General features: G+C 37.9%; 2 protein-coding genes across 2 annotated transcripts; both read left to right on the forward strand.

Moving 5' to 3' along the window:
• Positions 1–3275: 3275 nt before the first annotated feature.
• LOC113109477 (hephaestin-like protein 1) lies at positions 3276–11074 on the forward strand. The gene is made up of 19 exons (XM_026273037.1): positions 3276–3394; positions 4479–4723; positions 4810–5022; positions 5553–5741; positions 5888–6142; positions 6327–6498; positions 6611–6750; positions 6866–6997; positions 7090–7295; positions 7389–7533; positions 8415–8627; positions 8708–8915; positions 8990–9129; positions 9221–9346; positions 9529–9635; positions 9805–10024; positions 10258–10397; positions 10503–10665; positions 10765–11074. The coding sequence occupies exons 1-19, from the start codon at positions 3276–3278 to the stop codon at positions 10842–10844; spliced, it is 3213 nt and encodes a 1070-aa protein (XP_026128822.1). The 3' UTR covers positions 10845–11074.
• Positions 11075–13472: 2398 nt separating this feature from the next.
• LOC113109872 (large neutral amino acids transporter small subunit 4-like) lies at positions 13473–23745 on the forward strand. Its single transcript, XM_026273681.1, has 13 exons — positions 13473–13612; positions 14249–14453; positions 17757–18051; positions 18196–18251; positions 18340–18416; positions 19982–20074; positions 20165–20298; positions 20397–20590; positions 20690–20833; positions 21278–21410; positions 21539–21671; positions 22051–22124; positions 22249–23745. The coding sequence occupies exons 2-13, from the start codon at positions 14294–14296 to the stop codon at positions 22376–22378; spliced, it is 1623 nt and encodes a 540-aa protein (XP_026129466.1). The 5' UTR covers positions 13473–13612; positions 14249–14293; the 3' UTR covers positions 22379–23745.
• Positions 23746–23797: the final 52 nt, after the last annotated feature.

Consider the following 23797-nt stretch of genomic DNA (forward strand, 5'->3'; position numbering starts at 1 on the left):
TATTAACGATGTTTAGATCCCATGACCATCTTCAGGTACAGAAAAACATTCAGGCACAACCTCATTTAATACAACATACTGCAGTGATACATGATTACCAATCACAAAATGTCTTAAAACATCATATTAGAAGTATCTTGTAGAAAGGTTATCTCAAATAAATGTTTAGTCATGTCATATTGCAATAGACTGAAAAACAATACATGAATACTGTCACTATAGCATCACACTGAACTGTGGTTCATCATTTATACCCATAGGAGAAGTATGAAGAGTAAATATCCAGAATATCTCCAGAGTAGTTACACATTTTAAAACACACATGATGAAGGACCGCAGTGACGGCTTTTACTCATATACTATTGTTTGTTGAGCATTGCATTAGCAGTGCAAGGTTGTGGGTTCGATTCCCAGGTAACACATGTCAGGTAAAAAAATGTTAGCCTGAATGCACTTTGTGTCACTTTGGATAAAAGCGTCTTGAATAAATGTAATTTATTAACTTTTGAATTAGCTTTTGTTTTTATGTTAAATTTAATATAATTTTGTACTTTTTGTTTGTTTTAAGGTTAGTTACGTTTAATGTATGTTTACTAAACTTTATTTCAGACAAAATTTCTAAGATGTTTGTACTGTATTTCAGTCAGATAATGAATAAAATAGTTTTAACAGTTTTAATAACAACACTGATAATACAATACTGATATTATAATACTATTTCTGAATCACACTGTCTCAGCTATGTATTTAGATCACATAGTTTCACTTGATATTCTTTAAAGCGTAAAGCCAGGATAGAGAGGCTGAGTAAATGTGGTTTTGACTTTTTTGAGAAGGGTCATTGTGTCAGAGACGCTGTAGAAGGACAAAGTCCCTGCGCTGTGATCCACATACACTCCTATTAGGGGACTGTAGGGGTGCCATGATTTTACTGTGTGCAGAATTATGTGTGAACATCGGATCTAAGTTAGTGTTTCGCAGTGTTCCAAGATCATTACATCCAAACTCACCCTCAACACCATTCCTGTCGATGCTCTTATAAGACACTGATACCCCACCCAACAATTCCCACTCCACTCAACCTCCCAGTACACATGTCCACACTCACTCTCTCTACACAACACTTGAGGGATGACTTTAAATCTGTCTGGATGTGCAATACACAGCTGGCCTTTGTCAGTATAAGTAACTACAGTGTCCCTCTGAGACAGATGGCGATGGGGATTTGCTGTGTTTGGATCCAGACTGAGTTGACAGGAAGCTGAAAAAAAAACATAAAAAAATGTAAAATTTTTTACAAATTACATTTATATATTATAAAGAAATAGACAGATTAGAAATACACTTAAATAATTAAACAATATCGTTTGATTGTTTTTAAAATGAACAATTCCTGGGAGGCAGGTTCTGTGCCAGAGCGCACAAAGTAAATTGGCATGCACAATTTTTATGGGGAGGAGGCTGTTTTGTTTTTTAAAGTAGGCAAATTTTCAGATGCAATGAATATATATATATATATATATATATATATATATATATATATATATATATATATGTATATATATATAATGGATAAACACAAACACTAAACTTGTTAATAGTTAACAGCACAGCCTAGATTAACCCACAGTAAAACAAAACAAATTACAGATTAATCGTTTCGACATTTCTTTTAAAAAACACAGCAAAAATAAATTACGTTTTTGAGAGAAAACAATATAAGTCATGTTTAAGTTGCATTTTTATTACAATTAGAAATAATAATGGCAGGCCTGATAATGTTATAATGTACCAAATAGGATATTTTTAGTTCCCCTCACTTTAAAACAAATCCTTTACATTTAACTATCAGAACAGAACAAGAATTTAAAATATATAATTCTACTGGATCAACATAATTATAGCATATAATAATATAGGCTTATCTATGAACAAAAAACAAATAATAATAATAATTTAAAGTGAAACATAAGGTAAGGTTGGGCTTACCTCTCTCATTCGGGACAAATCGTTTCGTGATGTTGCCCGTTTTGAAGCTAAACTTTTAGGTAAAACAGGCTTTGTAGTTCACGTGTGCTTCAGTATCGATGGAAAAAAAATAATAATGAGCACCCTGCTCACGTCGAATGACTCGAAGAATGACTGTGGTGTCTCCAGTGAATATGTGCAGTGAGGCACCAGTGCGATCTAACAGCTGAAACAGATAATACTCCCTTTTTGGTCACCCAGTAAAGTAATAATTCAAAACGGCAAATGTTAGCAGTTTGAAAAATCAAGAATAATAGCAGAGTTAATAAGATTTTTTTCTAAATGCCGGTCCATTCTCATTTCGAAAATGTTGCCATAATTGTGAATTTTATATCATAATTATAACTTGTGACCTGTGATTTTTATTTCATAATCATGATTGACCAAAGCATTTTCAAAGCAAATGTTCTTAAACAGCTGTGACGAAAAAAAAAAAAGACAAAATAATGGATATTTTTGTGGTGTAGACAATATTTAATATGAAGTATATTCATATTTGTAATATTGGAGACAGTAGGGTCATTGCTAAAGTTTACGGGGCCCGGGATAAAACATTTTATGGGAACTTTTCCCTCAGTAATTTTTATTGTATCACAAATCTCAATTCCACAATTAGTAGGCTAAATAGCATTAGACATCTCAGTTTATCATTTAAATAGAATACAATTCTTATATAGACTCTCATATATACAACTGAAATGCAATTAAAGATATTCAAGCCATACCATTTTATATTAAAACTTCTCTTATGTAAACTTATGTTTAAATCCAGTAGCTGTGTTTTGGAACATGATAGCTGGTTCCTAGCTGGTCATTAGCTGGTGCAAGCTGGTTGTTAACTGGTTGTCCATGTTCAAAATCATCTTGGCCACTTTAAACTAGTGTGACAAGATGGTTTGTTGATTGCAATTCCAAGATGATTTACCAGTTTGCACCAGTTAACGGCCAGCTTGAATCAGCTAATAACCAACTACAAACCAGCTACCATATTACAGCAAGCCATCTAGATGGGTTCTTCTGGCAGGGAAGGGCTTACCATGAATTTCATGGGTGTGTGAATCCCAGAAGACTGTCATCATGGCTCATGACTGCTCATCTTATTGTCTTAGCTGTCACATAATAACGCAGAGCCACACAGAACGTTCCTGTTGAGAAGTATTTGAGGATTTTAGCAAGGACAGTCACGTTTTTCTGAGACTATGGTTACTTTCTGGACCTGTCTGGGAAATTTGAGCATCTTTTGTGCTATGATAGTACAAGTGTCTGGAATCAGCAGAACCTTCTACATTGGAATTCAAGAGGAAAACTGGAATTACGCACTGAGCGGCTATAATCTGATAACTGGGAAACCTATTGCGGTGGATGAGTGAGATTACTATTTATGTATATTATTATTATTGTTACTATATATTAATATACTGTAGAATATATTTACATTTCACACACACACACACACACACACACACATTCTATAATCTTCTTTATTAATTAAAATTAATCTGATTGAAAAAGGACAAAATAGTAAATGTTTAAAATTGTCCATAAAATGTATAGTGTATATATTGAGTATAAGTGACATAAGTCTCTCTATATTCTATATTCACTCTTTTCAAGTTCTTACAATGAAATTCAGCCATCGTTAATTTTATTGTAATAAAATATTTTTGTTTTTGCATTCATTTTACTTTGTATAGTTATCTATCTATCTATCTATCTATCTATCTATCTATCTATCTATCTATCTATCTATATATATATATATATATATATATATATATATATATATATATATATATATATATTTATTTATTTATTTATTATTGTTTTGTTAGTTTTTTTGAGGACAGGGAAATTTGCACCACACATAGCATTAACTGAAAAAAAAAGAAAATACTATCAGAACGCAAAATCAGGGATGCCATTATTCCTTTTTTTGGAAACTCCAGACATGCCGTCACATGATTCTTTTTTTTGTTTTGTTTTGTTTAGATTTGGCATCCTCCCACCTGCACCTTTTCTCTGCACTCGTCTACTAAACACTGTAGCTGTTCTCTCTTTCTTGTTTACCCAGACAGTTTTGAGGACTGACCTTTTCTAGACAATATCTGGTAGCTTGATATACTGTAACTGTATTCATTTGGGGAATTCATTTGATATAGTTTTCCTGTACCAGTGCCCACTAGGAAATTTCCACTACTATCCTTGAATTTACACTCTAAATAAAACGTTTGTCACTCATTCATAAATAGAGGCTTATTCAAGATAAAGACATATAAGATTTAAAAAAAATATTTCCCTGAATTTTTTGAGTTTTAGTAATTAAATATACATTGCTCACAACACATTTTATTTAACACATTCAGTGATGGATTTGTAATGTTTATTGCCCAAATAACCCCATCGGGTTTACAGGTATATTGGACAGAAATCTTATCTTTCTCATGTCTCAGGTATGCATCAGTATTCCTGCAGCGCGAGCCTCAGCGTATTGGCAGTGTGTACAAAAAGGCGATATACAAGCAGTACACAGATGCTTCTTATTCTCAAGAGATTCCCAAACCCTCCTGGCTGGGCTATTTGGGCCCCACACTGAGGGCCGAGGTCCATGATGTCATCATCGTACACCTGAAGAACTTCGCCTCCAGACGTTACTCCATGCATCCTCACGGTGTCTCCTATGCGAAGGACTCAGAAGGTAAAACCTAATTCTCTGCCATTCACTTCTTATATATTTCAAACATTCCACTTTTGCTTTTGTTGACTTCCTCCCGTCTCCACTAGGTGCGCTGTATCCAGACGGAACCTCAGACACTATGAAGAAGGATGACGGGGTTCCACCGGGTGGAAATTACACCTACATCTGGACCGTGAAGCCAGATTATGTACCTCAAACGGGTGACGGCAACTGCCTGACATGGGCCTACCACTCCCACGTCAGTGCTTCACAAGACATTTCCTCTGGGCTTATTGGAGCCCTTCTCACCTGTAAGAAAGGTAAAGCTTCAACAGTCATTCTCATTGTCAGAAAAAACTAAAACTTTTTAGATAAAGGTCAACTAGAGTTGCTTCAAATGATTAGTTCCCCCAAAAATTACAATTCTGTCATTATTACTCGCCCTCATGTTGTTCCAAAACTGTAAGACCTTTGTTTATCTTCTGGATATTTTTGATGAAATCCAAGAGCTTTCTGGCCCTGCATTGACACCACTGCAGCTAACACCTTCAAGACCCAGAAAGATAGTGAGGACTTCATTATAATAGTCCATGTAATGGCAGTGGCTCAACTGTAATTTTATGAAGCTACAAACTTAATTCGCTGGCGTTTGGATTTACAACGCAGATGTGTGGCTCCTAGTTTTTAATCAGAGGAATGCGCACATTTGCATTGTGGTGTTCTCTTAAATGTGCGACGGAGACTTACATAGAAGAAAGGAATTGTTTAATAAAAAATTGATTCTCGTGGCTTTATAAAATCAGCCCGAATACATACTGAATTGCATATCAAATCAAAATGTCGCTCTCAGGAACCTTGCGTACTTCAGATCACCAGCAGAATCAACGTGCTGATGTGGAGCAGGAACTTGTCCTCCTGTTTAGTGTGGTGGATGAGAACATCAGCTGGTACCTGAAAGAGAACATCCAGACCTTCTGCTCTGATCCCTATGGTGTGGACCCTGCCAGAGAAGATTTCCAAGAATCCAACATGATGCATGGTACACATCTGATTGTTTACTATGAAGTACAATTGTCGCTATTCAAACATAAAAGACAAAAAGAAAATGGTGTGGTGAGTTTTTTTCGCAATGGAAACACAAGTTACACAGTTTGAGTCATTATGTAATTTTTCACCCATTTTTAGCCATTAATGGGTACATGTACGGCAACCTGCCGGGCATTGAGTTTTGCCAAAACCACACGGTTGCTTTGCATCTCTTTGGCATGGGAAACGAGATCGACATTCACTCTGTTTATTTCCACGGACACACACTCCTGGACCGGGGGCACCGTGTGGATGTCCTGAGTCTGTTTTCTGCCACCTTTGCCACTGCAGAGATGGTCCCCGCGACAATAGGGACGTGGCTCTTGAACTGCCAAGTCAATGATCACCTGAAAGGTAATTTTAGACCAAGCATGTTAATAACATGACAACATAATGACAAATAAATAAATACAAAAAAGTTATATTACGGTATATATATATATATAGATAGATAGGTTCAGTTTCTTTAAGGAGCTGTACTTGCTGTACCTATGCCTACATGGAACATAGTTCTGCTCTTCCTTGTTGTCTTCCGCAGCTGGTATGCAGGCCTTGTTCAAAGTTACATCCTGCAAGGATGAGATGAACACCACAGTTCATCTCAGTGGGAAGATTAGGAAGTATTTCATTGCTGCTGAGAAGATTCGGTGGGACTACGCACCATCAGGGATGGACAAACTGACCAACGAGTCGCTGACCAAACCTGGGAGGTCTAACACCTGATTATAATTCACAATCACACATTTATTTACAGTACTTACACCTCAAACCATTACAAAAGTGAATATGAAGCTAATAATAATCATTCTTGTTTGTCCTTAGCATTTCAGAGATGTTCTTCGGGATGAGTGGTGGCCGACTTGGTGGAAAGTATTGGAAAGTGGTTTACAGAGAATATACAGATAAGAGTTTCACCGTAAAGAGAGAACGAACCAGTGCTGAGGCTCATCTAGGCATTTTGGGTAGGATCCTAATCATTATAATGCCAATACTGTTTTTAACTTCTGTTAGTTTAAAAGTGTTTTATGAGATTGATTCAAACCTTACAGTCAGATTTAGTGATCATGATGCCTTTAGGTCCGGTACTGAGGGCTGAAGTTGGAGAAACCCTTCAGGTGATGTTTATGAACAAGGCTGACAGAATCTACAGTATCCAGCCTCACGGACTCCACTACAACAAACCCTTTGAGGGTGTCTTTTATCAAGATGGTGAGACTTTGTTTTCCACCATCTGAATAACTTCTGACAATCAAAAGGTTTGTTTGATCCTAGAGAGATAAATGTCTTTGAATTGACTGTAGGTATAAAGAGGAAAGGATATCAAGTTCAGCCAGGTGAAAGGTTCACCTACAGTTGGCAGTTGAGGGAGGGACCGTCAGAAAGTGACCCTCCATGTATTTCCTACCTGTACTTCTCCTCCAGCGATCCAGTCAGAGACACCAACTCTGGTCTCATAGGTCCACTGCTGGTTTGTAAGAAAGATGCACTGGATTCCAATGGATTTCAGGTAAAATAAGATTAGGTGCTGGACTGGCCCATGATTTTAAAATAATTACTTTTTATATGTAGATACACATGTATGGTGTGATTTTTCTTACAGAAAGACATCAGTCTGGAGTTTTTTCTGCTGTTTACAGTGTTTGACGAAAATCTCAGCTGGTACTTGAATCAGAACATTGAAATCTTTGACACCAATGAATCAGAATTAGAGAATATGGAGTTTTGGGAGAGCAATAAAATGCATGGTATTTACACACACACACACACACACACACACACACACACACACACACACACACACCTTAGTCCTGCCTGCCCGGGATTTGCTTCATTTTCTGTCTGCCTTTCTAAACATACTCAAAGTCCCGTCTCTAGAATAAACAAACTTGACACATGCGTGCAATGCCTTATTTGTGATACTTTCTACTTTCATCTTCTGTTGTTTAAATTAGTATTTTCCATCTTCTGTAAGTAGTTCTTAAAATCAAAGACCTAGTAAGGTGGCAATCTGTCTGGTTTTTGGTCAGACAGTATAGTTCTGAAATAACATATCCACCTACTACCGTAGTGTTGAGCCGGACACTCATCTTCCTTTTAAGATCTTCACTTTTTAATACTTTATCCAATGATATCAAATGAATGATATCAATACAATGTCGGTTTTAAGTCAATACTGTATATATAGACAGTTTTTGCTTGATTTTGGTTACAAAAATAGTTACAGAGTCAGAGCAGAACAGATCTCTGATCAAGCACGTTTCATTTCTGAATGATTCAGCGTTTTTTATGATTAAGGTGAGTCAATGATTCAATAAACAATTCCTGAGGAATGAATCAGCTGTTTGGAATGAATCAATTGAATGAATCAATCGATCATGACTCACTCATTAAAAATGCCCTTGGAAATCAGTTACAGAGTTTTGGAAATCAACTACCAACTGCATTATAGTTGGGCATATGTGCAAACAACTTCATTCTCACACAGACAGATTACAAATTTAAGTATAGCGGTAAATAGACAAATTAAGTATATTTTTGGCTTAAAAATCTGACTCCGGTTAATGGTCAAATATCAGCTGAAAGTTTCAAATCCACTCAATATCTTTCCTGCTTTTCTGTAATGTAGCTGTGAATGGCTTTATGTATGGGAACCTGCCTGGCCTTGAGATGAATAAAGGGTCAAAGGTCAGATGGCATCTGATGGGACTTGGCACAGAGACGGACATACATGGTATTTACTTCCAAGGCAACACTTTCCAGAGACAGGGAACAACTCATGACACGCTGGGCCTGTTCCCACACACTACAGTCACAGTGTCCATGCAACCGGACTCCAGTGGTCAGTATATCTATCTATACACACACACATAAGCAATACAAGTCTGCTTGGCACCTTCTACATATTCCCTTTGTTTGTAGGTGTATTTGAGGTGAGCTGTCTAGTGTCTGATCACTATGTTGCTGGGATGAGACAGCTGTACAGAGTGATGGGCTCAAAGGATGAGGACATCTCAGTGTCAGAGTCTCAAATAATAGAGTATTTCATCTGTGCCGAAGAGGTAGAGTGGGACTACTCACCCGATCGCACCTGGGAGCTGCAGAACTTCAACACGACCGAGGACAAGAGGTCAGTTAACAGGCAACGTCTTCTGCTGGAGTCGTGGTATTTAAATGGGATTTATAACCAGATACATGTCTCAGTCCCGGCAGTTTATTTGTGGGAACGGGAAAGAACAGACTCGGCTCCAGATACAAGAAAGCAGTTTATCGAGAATACACTGATGCCACCTTCAGGACAAGGAAACTGAGACAGCCTCGAGAGGAACACTTGGAGATTTTAGGTGACTTAATAACTATTCAAATGTGTGTTTTGCCTAATGTATCAGGTGTTCCTCATTTGAATAAATGAATGATGTGTGATAATCTTTATAGGACCTATAATCCAAGCTGAAGTAGGTCAGGTTTTGCTGATCACATTCATGAACAAAGCCAGCCATCCTTACTCAATACAGGCACATGGAGTCAGGACCCTTTCTAAACCAGAGGCCGTCATGCCAGGTAAAGGAGCTGAAACCCCCACCCTTTTTGCCTCTTTATCTCACCTGTGAAATGTATACAAAGGCACCTTCAAGGATTCATAAAGCTGTGTGTTTTGAGCATTACCCGTCTTCTGCTACGTTTACCCATTACACAGATGACAGTCTTCTTCTCGTGAATGCAAATTAAACTCTTTACTGCAGGAAATATGACTCAGTACCGGTGGATCATTCCAGTTAAATCTGGCCCAGGAGTGTCTGACCCAAACTGCATTGCATTTGCTTACCGCTCAGCAGTGGACTTTGTTAAGGTAAAGCTCTTAATAACAGAGTAATAATAGAGTTTTAATTCCTTACTGAATGTCACATTATAGTAACAGTTCTAATATGAAAATAATAGTTCTTATTCTTATACTGTATAACAACATTATTGTCATTTGTTTATTTACTTATATATATATATATATATATATTTTATAGGACACAGCCAGTGGTCTCATTGGGCCATTAATAATCTGCAGGAAGGGTGTACTGGACCAGGACAGACAGAGAACGGATGTGGATCGAGAATTTGCTCTCCTCTTCATGGCGTTTGATGAGAATAAATCCTGGTACCTGGAGGAAAACATTCAGTCCTACTACAACAGCTCAGAACCTCTTCTGAGAGATGCTGAGTTTCAGAAAAGCAACAAGATGTATGGTGAGAGCTCGCAAGTAAATGCAACCCTACCCCAGTAAAGTGTTTTGCTGTGATATGCTGAAGGAAAGTCAAATTATGACCACTAGGAGGCATTATTTGATGTATGATGGACTGAATGGGATTCACTAATTGTGTTGTACAGTACATCACAGTTTAGATGTAAGAAGGACAACTGTAGAAAGTACATTAATGTAATTTTGGCTCAGAGTTTTGTTTTCTGCCACTATTGACAGGGATCAACGGGAAGCTCTACGCAAACCTGCATGGTCTAGAAATGGTGGAGGGAGAAAGGGTGGTTTGGTATCTGTTCGGGATGGGCAATGAAGCAGATATTCACACCGTCCATTTTCACGCTGAGACCTTCACCTACAAGGTGCACAATAGACAATCAGATTCAATAGAATGAAGGGATTTTTTAGTGTTTTCTGCAAGCAGTTTTCATTCACTAAACGCACACATTATTATGACTTTTTCTCAGACGGATGAGGCTCACCGTACTGATGTGTATGACCTGATCCCAGGATCGTTTCAGACATTGGAGATGGTGGCAGAGGTCAATGGAACGTGGCTTCTGCACTGTCATGTTGCTAACCACATCCGTGCTGGAATGGAGACAACGTTTATTGTCAAACCCCGATCAGGTGAGTTACATTTTTATTGGGTTCGTCTCTAATGGCATTATTTCCCAAATGTGAACTCACGGTTTGGAGATATAATGTCCGTGATCTTTTCTTCCACAGGTGGTGGCAGACGGAGGACAGATTTAAGCATTCTTTGCTTTCTGCTCACAACATTCATGCTCAGACTGATATCAGGCTGATCTTTCTGTGGACATATCCTACTTGACCACAATCTCACCAGATTTATTCAGAACACTGTATAACGTTCAAAAGTTTAGGGTGGGTAGTACTATTAAATGTTTTTGAAAGAAGTCTGTAATGCTCACCAAGGCTGCATTTATTTGATCAAAATACAGTAAAACAGTATTATAAAATATGATTCCAGCTTACAACAATAATTTTCTATTCTTCTGATGGTAAAGCTTAATTTTCAGCAGTTATTAAATCAGTGTGTAATGCTTCAGAAATCATTTCCTGAAACAAGTCTTATTATTTTCAATGATAAATTATTAGTATTTATTTTCAGGATTTTTTGATGATGAATAGAAAGTTCAACAGAACAGCATTTATTTAGAGTAGAACATTTCTGTTACAGTGTACTTAAATTTAATGCACCTTTGCTGCATTCATTTATCCATGAATAAAAAAATATTAACCCCAAACTTTTGAATGACAGTGGATTATTTGTAATTCTGAAGTTACAATAAAGGCACAATTTTCATCATCATGATAAAGAAACTCTGAGTTAAAATCTAAGTATTTCATCCATCTCTGTTAGCTTACAAATCTTATGATAATAAATGAACGGTTAATATTTAGATTTTGTGAGAGTAATTTAAACATTGTTGTTTAAAAAAACGTTTAAATGATAGATAATGGTCAAGTTTTTATGTTTCAAACTGAAACAACTACAAAATTCAAATGTGAAACTTCTTTCAAGACCACCTAGTGAGAGGACAATACCTTTCCCTTGCACCTTCATTACAATATGTTAATAAGCATTTGCTTGAATTTTTGAAGTTCTTGGAATAAAGATCTACAGTGCCTTATTTTTACTGACGTTAAAGGGTGAAATCATGAATTTCACAAGGCTCCTAGACCAACGTGAGAAGGAACTAAAATCACAGAGCACGGTGTTAAGTGAAAAACAAGTGTGAGCTGATTGGAGCTTATGTAACAGTGTGAGCAGTTGTTTTTGTTCCTCTTGGTTCGTTTGATGTGCTCGTTTTGAGCTCAAAGCTTTGAGTTCTCAACTGAATGTAGTTCATCACGTAGGCTTTAAGTAACCAATGCCCAGTTGAGGATTATGATGTAAAGAAGTGAACCTTGCCTGTAAACATTTGAATTGAAAGTCCTCAAGAGACTTCTTAGAATACTATTAACCACCTAGTTTCTTATCAAACCTCTGCTTTTGTTTTGCAAAGATAACAAGTCTGAACCCCCGATCAAGTGTTTACTCTTCACAGTGATAAAGTAATGATCACATAATTGAAACCATATCAGCTCACTATGACAGAATGCAAAACTCAATATTTTTATTTTTTTTTTTAAAGTTAACTGACACGTATTGTATCCCTCCCATCAATCATTGGTTGTTTTCAGTGTATAATGTATCAATATTTAGGAAATAGATTATTCTTTTTAAAACTTTTTTAGAGGTGGTATATTTATCATGATAAACGTGTGTGTGTGTGCCAGTGTCAGCAGTCAAATTGATATGACAGTGATAGGCAAATACATAATAAAGTTCTTTCTGATTAGGTTGATCAATGATTTAATCGAAAACACCAGACTACTGTTCGTGCAGCTGTCGTGAGATCTCCTTTGTAGAAAATGTGACGTTTAATGTTTGCATAAAGATTAGATTCAAAGTAGATTGAAAGTATTACCCAGTAGCTTTGCGCCATTCAGAGACGGTTTCCAAGCGCGCGCAAAGACTCTGTTCTGGTAAATAACACGAGGGCGATGTGTTCCGAGAATAACAACCTGATTTACACCCGGTAGGCTATCTGTCTTCTGTAGCCCGGGTGAACGGGTGTGTAGCCTACTGTTGAAAACTGGGCAGTTTATGACACGAACAAAACAATAAAACACATCTCCCCTTTTATCGCTGTGTGACAAAAATCAGCACGGTAACAATAATTTCAGCCAAGAAGTCTAGAAGACCAGTTTAACCTGGTTTTTCAGCAAGGATAGCTTGTTTCTGGTCTGTCAGGAAATAAGTTTATTTTTCAGAAGTAATAATGTGGTTTGAGAGTGAAACAGTATCGTGTGTTAAGTAACAAATCCTTTAACGTCACTATTTCAGACAGTTCGAGCTGTTTTTGTTGATTTCTGTCGATGACAGTTTGCTAGTTTGTTCTTGCATTTTGCAAATCTTGCATATCACCTCTCGTCCGTGACTCCTCACAGAAAAACAAGTTCATGAAACAGTGACATAATAAAACCATGATTTTGTCAACTTATTATTTGAATAACCTTAACGTCTCATATACCTATTGATTTCATCCACCTTCATAATTCAAGTTCTAATCTGCAGTTTAGGAATTAATTCTATAATCAATTATCTCGGTCGAAAATATTGATTTTAGCGTTGATGATTAAAGGACCTTCCGTTTAATGAGACGACAAGTCTACAGACAATTTCCTGTACAGAACCGAGCCGCTTCTTCAAATGCTGATAAATATCAAGCTCACCTGTTGACGGCCCGTGATTTTTCAGTGCAGCGGCAGACTCGCAGCTGATTGGCTGGCAGGTGTACTCAGCCTCCCGATGCAGCCAATAGAATCGTTTCGATGGTTTCCCACATGAAACCGCTATAAATTCATCAGCTGCCCTGAAACAAATTCTCAGTAAGTGCCAGTAACTGCAGCAGGCACAAAGAGGAGAAGAAGGAGAGCAAAGGCAACAGGGGGAAGACCATTCTGCACTTAAAGCCTACAGAACTTGCTTGTCTGCCTCTCAAAGGTATGTGTTTTAAATTTCTTATAACTATATATTATTTTAATCAAATGCTTATGCATTATATGGCCAGTTCGTTTGTAAAAAAACAAAAAAAAAAACAACGTCTATTATTATTTTACCCACTAACCGTTTTTACATTAAAGTTACATTACAAAAAGTGCTGAATTTAAGAATAAAAAGCCATGTGTGTTTGATGTACAAGTCACACTAAGATAAGCCGAAGAATGTCAATATTCGACTTTCTTGTTAAATAGCTTAAAATTCTCTCTTTATGATATTTTGCATCTAAAACAATGTATGAGGTCTGTTGTAATGTGAATGAGAACCCCTCCCTGTCACTTTTACACTACATTGCAAAACAGCCAGAAAGGCTTAGACAAAACCGACTCTGAAAGTAATATGCATAACAAAGAAGATGTGAGACTTTGAAGTGGCTTTAGTGGCTCATTCACACATCTTAATAATTAAAAGGTCAAGAACTAAAAAAAAGGAACCAGAAAGTGCATGCTCAGCCATTTTAGGACTGTCTTTATTTTAGTTTTATCTACAGTAGGTTTCTATATCATCACGTGCAGAAATGTTTAACTTGGTTATTACACACAAATGACTTCAGCACACCTCTCTCTTCTTTATCTACAGATTGTGAGGTCTGATTCCACCAGACACTGTCTTCTCCTTGCAGCCATGGCACCCACTCTAGCCACCGCATTTGCCCGCCGCTGGTGGATGGCAATAACAGCCATCATTGAAAATCTGCTCTTCTCTGCCGTTCTGCTGGGTTGGGGCTCCTTACTCATCATGCTGAAGTCTGAGGGTTTCTATTCATATCTCTGCACAGATCCAGGTATAAATCTCTCTGAAATATATACATATGTATATAATGCAACACCAAGAACTAAAAAAAAAAAAAAAACGACCAAATTAAAAGAGCCATTGGGGAACATTTAGGTTACATGGTGTGCAAGTAAAGCTTGAGTTCTTACCTTTGAAAAAAATGTAATTCAACAGATGATTGTGTTTTATTTGTCACTACGGATATTGGCAAATTCCTTCCATTCCTTCGTGCCATTCTGATCTTGAAACAAAGATTGCATCTGATAGTACTTGAAAGAACCTACTTTTAAAGTCACTTGTGTATTGTACAGTAATGCATCACTGACAGTAGTGCTTTATGTGGTGTAACTGATTGCGCTCCACAGCAAAACACTTTTGTGCTTACCTTCTCTAAGGAGGAGGAATGGTGTCTTCCCTCAGGAGCCTCACAACCATACACTACCACGGACTTCCATTAATTCAGCTGGTAGTCACAGTAAAACACAAGAATGTTAAATGGCTTTCCACAGGGATCCTGACCTAATCAAATGCATCTTTAAATTGAGAAGCTTACAGCCTGTCAGATGTAAATTAAGTTAGAACCTCAGACCTGCTGATTATGTCATTTTTAATAGATTGAGCTGTCTTTTGTTTTGATAAGCATCACATAAGAACATGTTTTGGTCTTATTGTGGATGGCGATGCACTTTTATCACTGTCCTGTTCTCTTTTGGGCACTTTGGACTTGATTTAATAAAAGATGAGGACATTGAGACCTATTTAACCACAAAAGCTGGTTTGAAATTCCCAAGCAGACAAGAAAAAGGGGGTAGAGGAGGGGCAGAAGCCGAGAAAAAGAGTTGTTTGTGAATGAAACTGTAGGAGGCTTATCGTTTGGGTAGATCTAGGAATACCAGTTCTTCTGGGTGGAGTGGTGGGCATCTTATATGTCTGTCTGTCTGTCTGCTTGGCATGGCATTTTTGCATCGGAAAGTGCTTATCGTTTCTTTTTTGACATAACTCAGCTGATATGACTGCCCTTTCAGTCAGTCACATTATTGTGACGTAATAAGACTGTCTCAGCGAAAATCATCAGTGTTCAAGAGTATTCAGCAGGCTTAAAGTCCACAGACAAGTCTCAAAGCACAATGTCATGAGACATTAGTCAGCATTCAAATTCTTCGTCGTTGACCATTTTAAATGATGCGAAGCATGTGAGGACTCTTGTGGTTTAGTACACTGAGATTTCCCATCATGCAATCACTGAAGTCATCACGATAAGAGTTTCACATCCAAGCTTTCTCAGAAATGAGTTTAGGGACACTTTGTATTGTGTGTATGCGAGTGTGTGTCCCATTCACTATCTGTTCTTTACATTTTATCAGATCTGGCCACCAGACTAATGGCTGTGAATGAAAAGAACTACTCCTCCTTGTTTTCACTCCCACTTTTGCCCTAATCTGTTCCCAAATCTTCATATTAATATGTTAATATATTTACAGTTTCCTTTAGGAATGTGAATTTATTGTTAGCTCTTCACCATTTCAAAAGTTTGAAATCATTTTAAGATTTTCGATTTCCATGTGACATTCGTACTCAGAAAGGCATCACACGGCACATGGCAATATTAATTACTTAATTGTTATAGTGAAGACAGTTTATTACAGTGAGGTTAAGTAATAAACCCCTTAAATGAGGTTCAATAGGTTCATGTATGCTCCTCTATCAACCCCTCTATCGAATGCACACAATATTTTTTTGCTGAGACCAGATGACTGCTATCTCTCCAGGTGTGTCTTGCACATTTGCACATCAGTGTGGCCTACGCACCCCCGCTCTGGTGCATCTTTAGTAGGGTTTACAGCAGGAACACCATTCACACATCAGCACGGTTTAGGAAAGAAGCCAGAGCAAGCACTGCTAGTTTCCTGGCAGTCGAAGTAAAACCCAACCCTTCATGTGTGGCACTAGAAAGTTCACGACTGGGTGCCAAACACGTCAGAACATTCTGCACTCCGTTCTAAAACATGTTTGGAGTTGGAAACCTCCTCATTGTTCTAGAAGGAAGACACAGTGGATAATTATAGCAAAGTCACTGTCTTCACACCACTAGTGGGTGGTATCTTGAGGTTTGAAAAGAAAGATTTTGGTCTAATTCATTCACACTTCTTGAGAAAAGTTTTTTTTTTTTTTTCCTGATCACCCATCAGCGTTTAAGATGGAAAAACAGCCAGATTAGCATAAGGTCAGGTCTAGTTATCTAGTTTATATGTCTCCAGTCCAGTGAGACTGCTATTAATGGAGTCTCATCTAGTTCAGTATCAGTAGTTTATATGTATGTGCGTGGTGAGATAATGTGGAACGGGATTGTACAATAGTCCAAAAGGACGATTATAAACATTGTTCCTGCAGCAGAACAAGATAAAGGAAGAGCAAATGTTCAGCTTTCTTCTTTCTATCATTCCCAGCCCTTATCTCAGGTTTTATTGAGACCACATAATGGTGATTCCTCATTCCAAGCCTTTTACTGCTGGGTGAAGGTTGACCTCAGACACTTTGAGAACAGCTGAGAAGACCAGCTTAAACCAGAATTCATTCCAGGCTGGTTTATACAGGTCTAGCCATGCTGTTTAATGGTGAAACCGGTTTAGTCATTTGGAAGTTTTTGTGCAATTTCACTATATGGACACCATAACTACAAGGTATAGCTCACGACTTACTTTCTCCTGTGGAAGACAAAGAAGATATTTTGAAGAATTTCTCCGTATTCATAAGCTAAAGTCAATGTTGCTTGGACCCCAGAGTTCTGCAAATATCTTCTTTAATGTTCCACATAAGAAAACAATAAAGGCATACAGGTTTGGAACAACATGAAGGTGATTAAGTGATGACCTTCACTCTTTAAAAATGTTGGAATGTCCTTACCTTAATCCACTGACCGTTCCACCCATGGTGTGTTGACAAGGCCGTAGAGTGCATGTTTTGAGAAACCACAGTCAGGAACTTCAAAGAACTGTCATGAGGCGTTGGAGTCCACACGTGTTAGATAGCAACCAGAATTACAAGTAACTGATGCTTACGTAACAGAATAGGCCTCACAGTAGGGGCACATGTGACAGGTTTTTACACCAACATCTGAATTTTCTCACTCTCAATCTTTTCTCAACATGATTCAGCAGAAATGGTAATCCGTTGAGTACTGCAAATCAAATGGGTTGGATATCAGGTCACATGAGTGCTGATTTTTGGAACATGCTGCTGCTGGTAATGTTTAACATGGGTCCCATCAGCTTATAGCCTCTTACATCTCTCCTTTTCTCCTTCTTTCCCAAAGGAAACAGCTCGACGGCAAACTTCTCCTTACCTGCTGTGCCTTCATCACAGTCGAATGATGCAGATTATGAATATGACGAGTTTCAGCCTGCCCAGCGTGATGGCGGTGTGGATGTGGTCCCTCTTAACCATCCGGAGGACTATCTGAGGATGAACGGCTGGCTCATCTGTAAAGAACAGGATGAGATGCTGAATCTGGCCTTCACCGTGGGCTCCTTCCTCCTCAGCGCCATCACACTCCCTCTTGGAATCGTCATGGACAAATACGGCCCACGCAATCTCCGCCTGCTTGGAAGGTAGATAAAGTGCTTCATTTTTCAGTGTCATTACTATACCAAATATACTAAATTATTAAGTGTGGTAAGGTCTGATCACAATAAAAACTAATGACCAGAAAAGTATTGAATTTTTCCATTAATATTTGACCTTTTCTTTTCCAGTGCCTGCTTTGCCCTCTCGTGCCTTATGATTGCGTATGGAGCCAGCAACCCAAATGGTAAGAGTTCAAATTCAGTGAAACAGATACAAGTGTTGTAACAGATACCAAAAATATTCCATCATTTAACATGTGCTTGTTTGTCTAGATCTGTCCGTTTTGATTTTCATCGCTTTGACCTTTAATGGCTTTGGAGGAATGTGTATGACCTTCACTTCACTTACGGTAAGTGTGTGTTAACTTATTCATGAGTGTACACTTCTTTTTGTTGTTCAGCTCTTTTGATGTGTTTGAACTTACACGCAACTACTCCGAGTTGCATGTAATATTTACATTGCTATATTAATTAGCATTAAAATTGAAGGTGATATGTCCTATATGATATTCAGATTAGCTAATAACGGTTTTTCAGTGTTTGCATTGTTACATTTGGTGCCCTTGATTCTGCTACATCCCAGCTAGTTAGACTTCTCTGTGTTTCTTTTTCCTTGGTGCAGTTGATTAATCATTAGACCCGTCTGTGAGTCACTTCTGTGTTTTTCCTGCTGACTCGCTCTTGTTGCTGCACTGGCACCATGCATTAACTCCTGATGATGTACTATCCAGTGTGCTGACCCTGTAAGAATAGCCTGTGGTTATCATGCACTCAGCATGATCTCAGGAACTATTTGACCATGAACTCAAAAGAACCCTTACACCCAGACTTCAAAATTAACTTTATGCCTCAAAGTTAATAGCCATGAACTGAGAAAATTAAAAACAACACCTGCCTCAAAATATGAAGACTGCATTTATGGCCTAATGAAGAGCTTTGTTCTCGTTCGCCATGTTGCATTCCTCCCGTTGAAGTGCATATGGGCTGGCAAAGTCGCTTTACAATTGATTTGGAGAATACCTTCAAACCAGTTCTAACAGGAATTCTCACAAAACACAACTCATCCATTACGAACCCGCTGATCACACACTTTCAGATGCATTCTTACATAACAGGCCACTCGCTGTTGCTCATCTATTTGTTGTCACAGGAACAAGGCATAACTGTTAGCAGCCTGCCCCAGTCTGTGCTCCAATTAGAGTCATAAAAGAGACTCGGTTTCAGCCGGTTTAGACTGGACGGATCATTCCTCAGTTCATACTGCCTCTGTTATTCCTGTTCTATTGACAACGAGGAACAGAAAGTGAAGTAAGAAGGAAGGGTGGATTAAGTGGTAGTGTTGTAATTTTCAAATCATCTGTCAATTGTTCTTTCTTTCAAATCTCCCAACCTCATTCTCTGGCTCTAGTCAGAACCCCTGAACTCAAACTGCTTTCACTGTTGATTTGCTGTGCTTTTGTCAGCCCATGATTGCTGGCCATCTCTCCTTGCCTGTTGCCATGTATAGAGAAAGTCGGTGGATCATTGTCTTCTCATCAATCCTCTGAATAGCCATTGTATGAATAAGAAGACGATAAGAATATTACATTTAAAATTTAATTTGAAAAGGACTTAAAAATAAATGTAATTTAATTTAAATTAAATAAAATAAAAATAGGTTTGCTAATATATAATGATATAATTATAACAATTATTTTATTTGTTTATTAAAAATAAAAAATAAATGTAAACAATTTCCAGGATTGATGTGGGTTATTTAAATATAAAAATAAAATACACTCTTAAGAATTAAAATAACTCACTAAATGTATACATTTTAAATAAACAAACAAACGAGATTCATTAATTAACAATCCATTTAATAATTAATTAATAAATAATTTAGTAATTAATCTGTTCTCGTGTTTCCTTCCAGCTTCCCAACATGTTTGGCGACCTGCGTGCCACCTTCATCGCACTCATGATTGGCTCGTACGCTTCCTCAGCTGTCACCTTTCCTGGAGTCAAGGTTTGTTAGATTAAACATTTTGGTAAAAAAATTAAAAAAAGATTATATTGCCACATTATGTTCTTAGATACTAACTGTTTATCTTTCCAGGTGATTTATGATGTTGGTGTGACCTTCATCACGATTCTGGTGGTCTGGGCAGGCTGTGCAGGCCTCGTCTTCATCAACTGCTTCTTCAACTGGCCCTTGGAGCCTTTCCCTGGACCCGAGGACATGGACTACACGTACGAAACACACATACACAAAACTCACACGCATCAAACATCTACCATCAAATATCTGAAACTCATTCTGTATGCGTTTTGTCTCTCTGTCTATCCAGTGTCAAGATCAAGTTCAGTTGGCTGGGATTTGACCATAAGATTACAGGAAAGCAGTTTTATAGGCAGGTGACGACAGTAGGCAAGCGTCTTAGCGTGGATAACACTCAGAAACAGAAAGAGCTTGCCAAAGAGGGCCAAAAACTCTGCCTGTCCACCATGGACCTGGAACTGCAGTGTGAGGCCAAGGAAGAAAGTAAGTGATCGTCTGACAAAGGAAAATGTCAAATATATGTTAATATGAAAGGTCAAAAACTAATTTAGACTAACTTTGTTTTCCTTTACTTCCTTGCAGCTCAGTCATTCATGAAGAGCATTTGCAGCCCTCTCTTTATGCTGAGTCTGGTGACCATGTGTGTAACTCAACTGCGTCTCATCTTCTACATGGGAGCCATGAACAACATCTTGGAGTCCCTCAGTGGAGGAGATCTCAACACTGGTGAATAAGCATGTTTAAATATGTCTAAAAAAAGGGTGTGTATGTATGTATATCAGAAAAAAAAAAACATTTGAATTATATTTATGTAAATACAGCAAGAAAAAAAAGAAAAGAAAAAGGTCAGATTGACATTATAATTGGTGTTTTTAAAATTTTTTTTTTTTACAATTTTTGCAGTGGAGAGAATGGAATTGGGTAAGAATCTCAGTAGCACAGTAGAAACCAGTAGAGCGTGTCTTTCCTAAAGCTTGTTATCGCATTTAACCTTCTCCTGTACTCACGTCAAGCGTAACCCATTCCCTGTCCACCTGGTCTCTGGGCCGTAACGCATACACAAGTCTGTAGAGTGCCATAAACTCAACCATTAACCAGAGTAGTTATTAACTAACCTCAGACGTCCTCTGTTAGACCGTTCTAATCTCTCTCTCTTGCTCTCTCTCTCAGTGAGCCTCTACACCTCTATTTTTGGTGTGATGCAACTCTTGTGCTTGATGACAACGCCGGTCATTGGTCAGATTATGGACTGGAAGCTAAAAGAATGCGATGATGGAGAAAACGATGAAAAACAGCCCAACAAGTAGGTTATAAAACATTTTTAGGTGATCTATATGGGTGCGAACGTGACCTAAATAATCATTTTTGAAACTCAAAATACTAAAGAAATCAGCTGTTTTAAATGTGTTTGTATCCGCTCTTTGTCTCCAGGGACGAGCCCCAGCCCAAACGCAGAGACAGACAAATTCAGAAAGTCACCAATGCCACACGGGCCTTCATCTTCACCAACATCCTCCTTGTCGGCTTTGGCATCACCTGCCTAATTCCCAACCTCCCTCTTCAGGTGTGTGTTACTTATGGAAAAATGTATGGCAAATACATTTGTAATGTATTTGCATAATGTACACAGTATTCATACTACACATTGCAGCAATATTAGGAGTAGTGTGTTAACATGCTATTTTGTATATGTGCAGAAGAAGGCTATTGCTAAATTTGGAATAGCATACTACTCTAAATATTTATTCCTGCAAGTATACTATATAGCAGAAATCATAAGACAAGTATGTACACAGAAAAAAGAAGAAACTATCACTAGCTATTGGTGCCTTGAGTTGTACAGTAGCTCCCCCTAGTGGCCTAATTATGAAACAAGCATGTCACCTGCTAATTTTACCATAAGAAATAAGCGTATAATGTATGATTTTGTCATCCGTCTCCAGATGCTCTCGTTTGTCCTTCACACTATCGTCAGAGGCTTCATCCACTCCGCCATCGGTGGACTTTACGCCGCTGTGTGAGTTTATCAATACTATCTGTAAAACATGATTAAATTCCGCTTGTGATCATCACTTTTTTCATTAATAGCTGCATTTAAATCATATAATATGATAACAGATAATCTGTTTGTGTGTCTGCAGGTACCCATCATCTCAGTTCGGCAGTCTGACAGGAATGCAGTCATTGGTTAGCGCTGTGTTCGCTCTGCTGCAGCAGCCTTTGTTCATGGCCATGATGGGACCACTGAAGGGAGACCCACTCTGGGTATGACACACACACACACACACACACACACACACACACACACAACAGAGAGCTTTAGTAATACCAAATGGATTAAATGTCCGTCAGGCATGTTTTGACCTCCTCTTTATGTTCTTTATTTTTTAGGTGAATATTGGTCTGCTGGTTGTCAGCATGCTTGGCTTCCTATTACCACTCTACCTGCTGTACTTCAGGAAAACCCTGCACAAAAAGAGGAAGGAGAAAGAAAACGATGCTAAAATCTATCTCAAAATCAACGGCACTGACGTACCAGAGGCATTTGTATAAAGAAAGCAGATAAAGGGAAAAACAAAGGCATGAGAGAATAATCACAGCTACACAAAAACAGAGACGATTAAATACTATTGTGACTCTTAGACGTTCATTGAGTAACTCAATGGACGGAAAGAAAAACGAGAGAGAGACAGAAAGCAACCCTCTACTTCACCATTTTATTTTCATTTACACAGATATCTTATAACATGTATTTGCACAAGTGCTATAGTTTTACCATAAAACCAGGGGCATTTCAGTATACAGCATTACTCTTTTATATACACCGTTTATGCCAACTGGACGTTTTTGAGCCAGCCTGGCCTACACAGATGCCAGTGTGATGCCAGTTGGCAGTCTAGCCCAAGAACACCCAAAACACCCCAACTTCGCAAGGGATAAACCATTATAGCCCCAGTTTTCACTGTAATAGTTGTGGTGCAATGCAGTTGTATTTACTAAAGACCACATTTTTCGTTTATAATGATCCACAAAGGGCTTTTTACATTTTTCTATGAAATAATCATCTGTGATCTCTTTTGATCATACGTCGTTTATGAAAGCCACAATTTGTGCATTTTAGTTTGTATATATGTTTTTACATTGCATGTGCATGAGATGCATACATAAAAGAGGCTGAAATGCTTATGATCTGTGTGGTGATGGCTGAAAGCGGAGGCCCAGATGTCTGGGGTAACAACAGCACTTTTAACATGTCCCCCATGTCATTTGTGTCACTGATCATAAGATCAAGTTAGAATGGACCTCTGAAGTAAAATATAGAGAAAGCACAACTTAACTCACAAATGTGCCTTTTGTGCGGTTTACAGTGAAGTTAGCGATGCTGATGATAGCTGATGGGAGGACTGGAGCCACGGATACTGTGGAAATATTTGGGTGTTGTGTGTAATGTATTTATTTCAATAAAATCTAATGGACCATATGGACAACGCAGCCTTATTTGCAAAGGTTTTTATATTAACTTACAACTCAGTGTTCCAGTGGCTGTTTGTTTGTTTATTTTTTCAAAAACCTTTATGTATTGTTCTATATGGCATTACTGTTGAGGATATATATTCAATAAAAAATTTAATTATTGCTCATTTCTGTCATGTATTATTTTACTGTGAAAACATTATAATAGTTATATAA

This window comes from Carassius auratus, chromosome 10 (assembly GCF_003368295.1).
Source record: "Carassius auratus strain Wakin chromosome 10, ASM336829v1, whole genome shotgun sequence".
Classification (NCBI taxonomy): domain Eukaryota; kingdom Metazoa; phylum Chordata; class Actinopteri; order Cypriniformes; family Cyprinidae; genus Carassius; species Carassius auratus.

What these genes read in the sequence shown, in the direction of transcription:
- LOC113109477 (XM_026273037.1), top strand. Translation starts at nt 3,276, where the DNA reads ATGATAGTACAAGTGTCTGGAATCAGCAGAACCTTCTACATTGGAATT. An exon ending in CATGCAACCGGACTCCAGTG is followed by an intron (nt 8,628 to 8,707) that starts GTCAGTATATCT and finishes CTTTGTTTGTAG; the next exon opens with GTGTATTTGAGGTGAGCTGT. An exon ending in GAAAAGCAACAAGATGTATG is followed by an intron (nt 10,025 to 10,257) that starts GTGAGAGCTCGC and finishes CACTATTGACAG; the next exon opens with GGATCAACGGGAAGCTCTAC.
- LOC113109872 (XM_026273681.1), top strand. Translation starts at nt 14,294, where the DNA reads ATGGCACCCACTCTAGCCACCGCATTTGCCCGCCGCTGGTGGATGGCA. An exon ending in AATCTCCGCCTGCTTGGAAG is followed by an intron (nt 18,052 to 18,195) that starts GTAGATAAAGTG and finishes TTTCTTTTCCAG; the next exon opens with TGCCTGCTTTGCCCTCTCGT. An exon ending in TGGAGCCAGCAACCCAAATG is followed by an intron (nt 18,252 to 18,339) that starts GTAAGAGTTCAA and finishes TTGTTTGTCTAG; the next exon opens with ATCTGTCCGTTTTGATTTTC.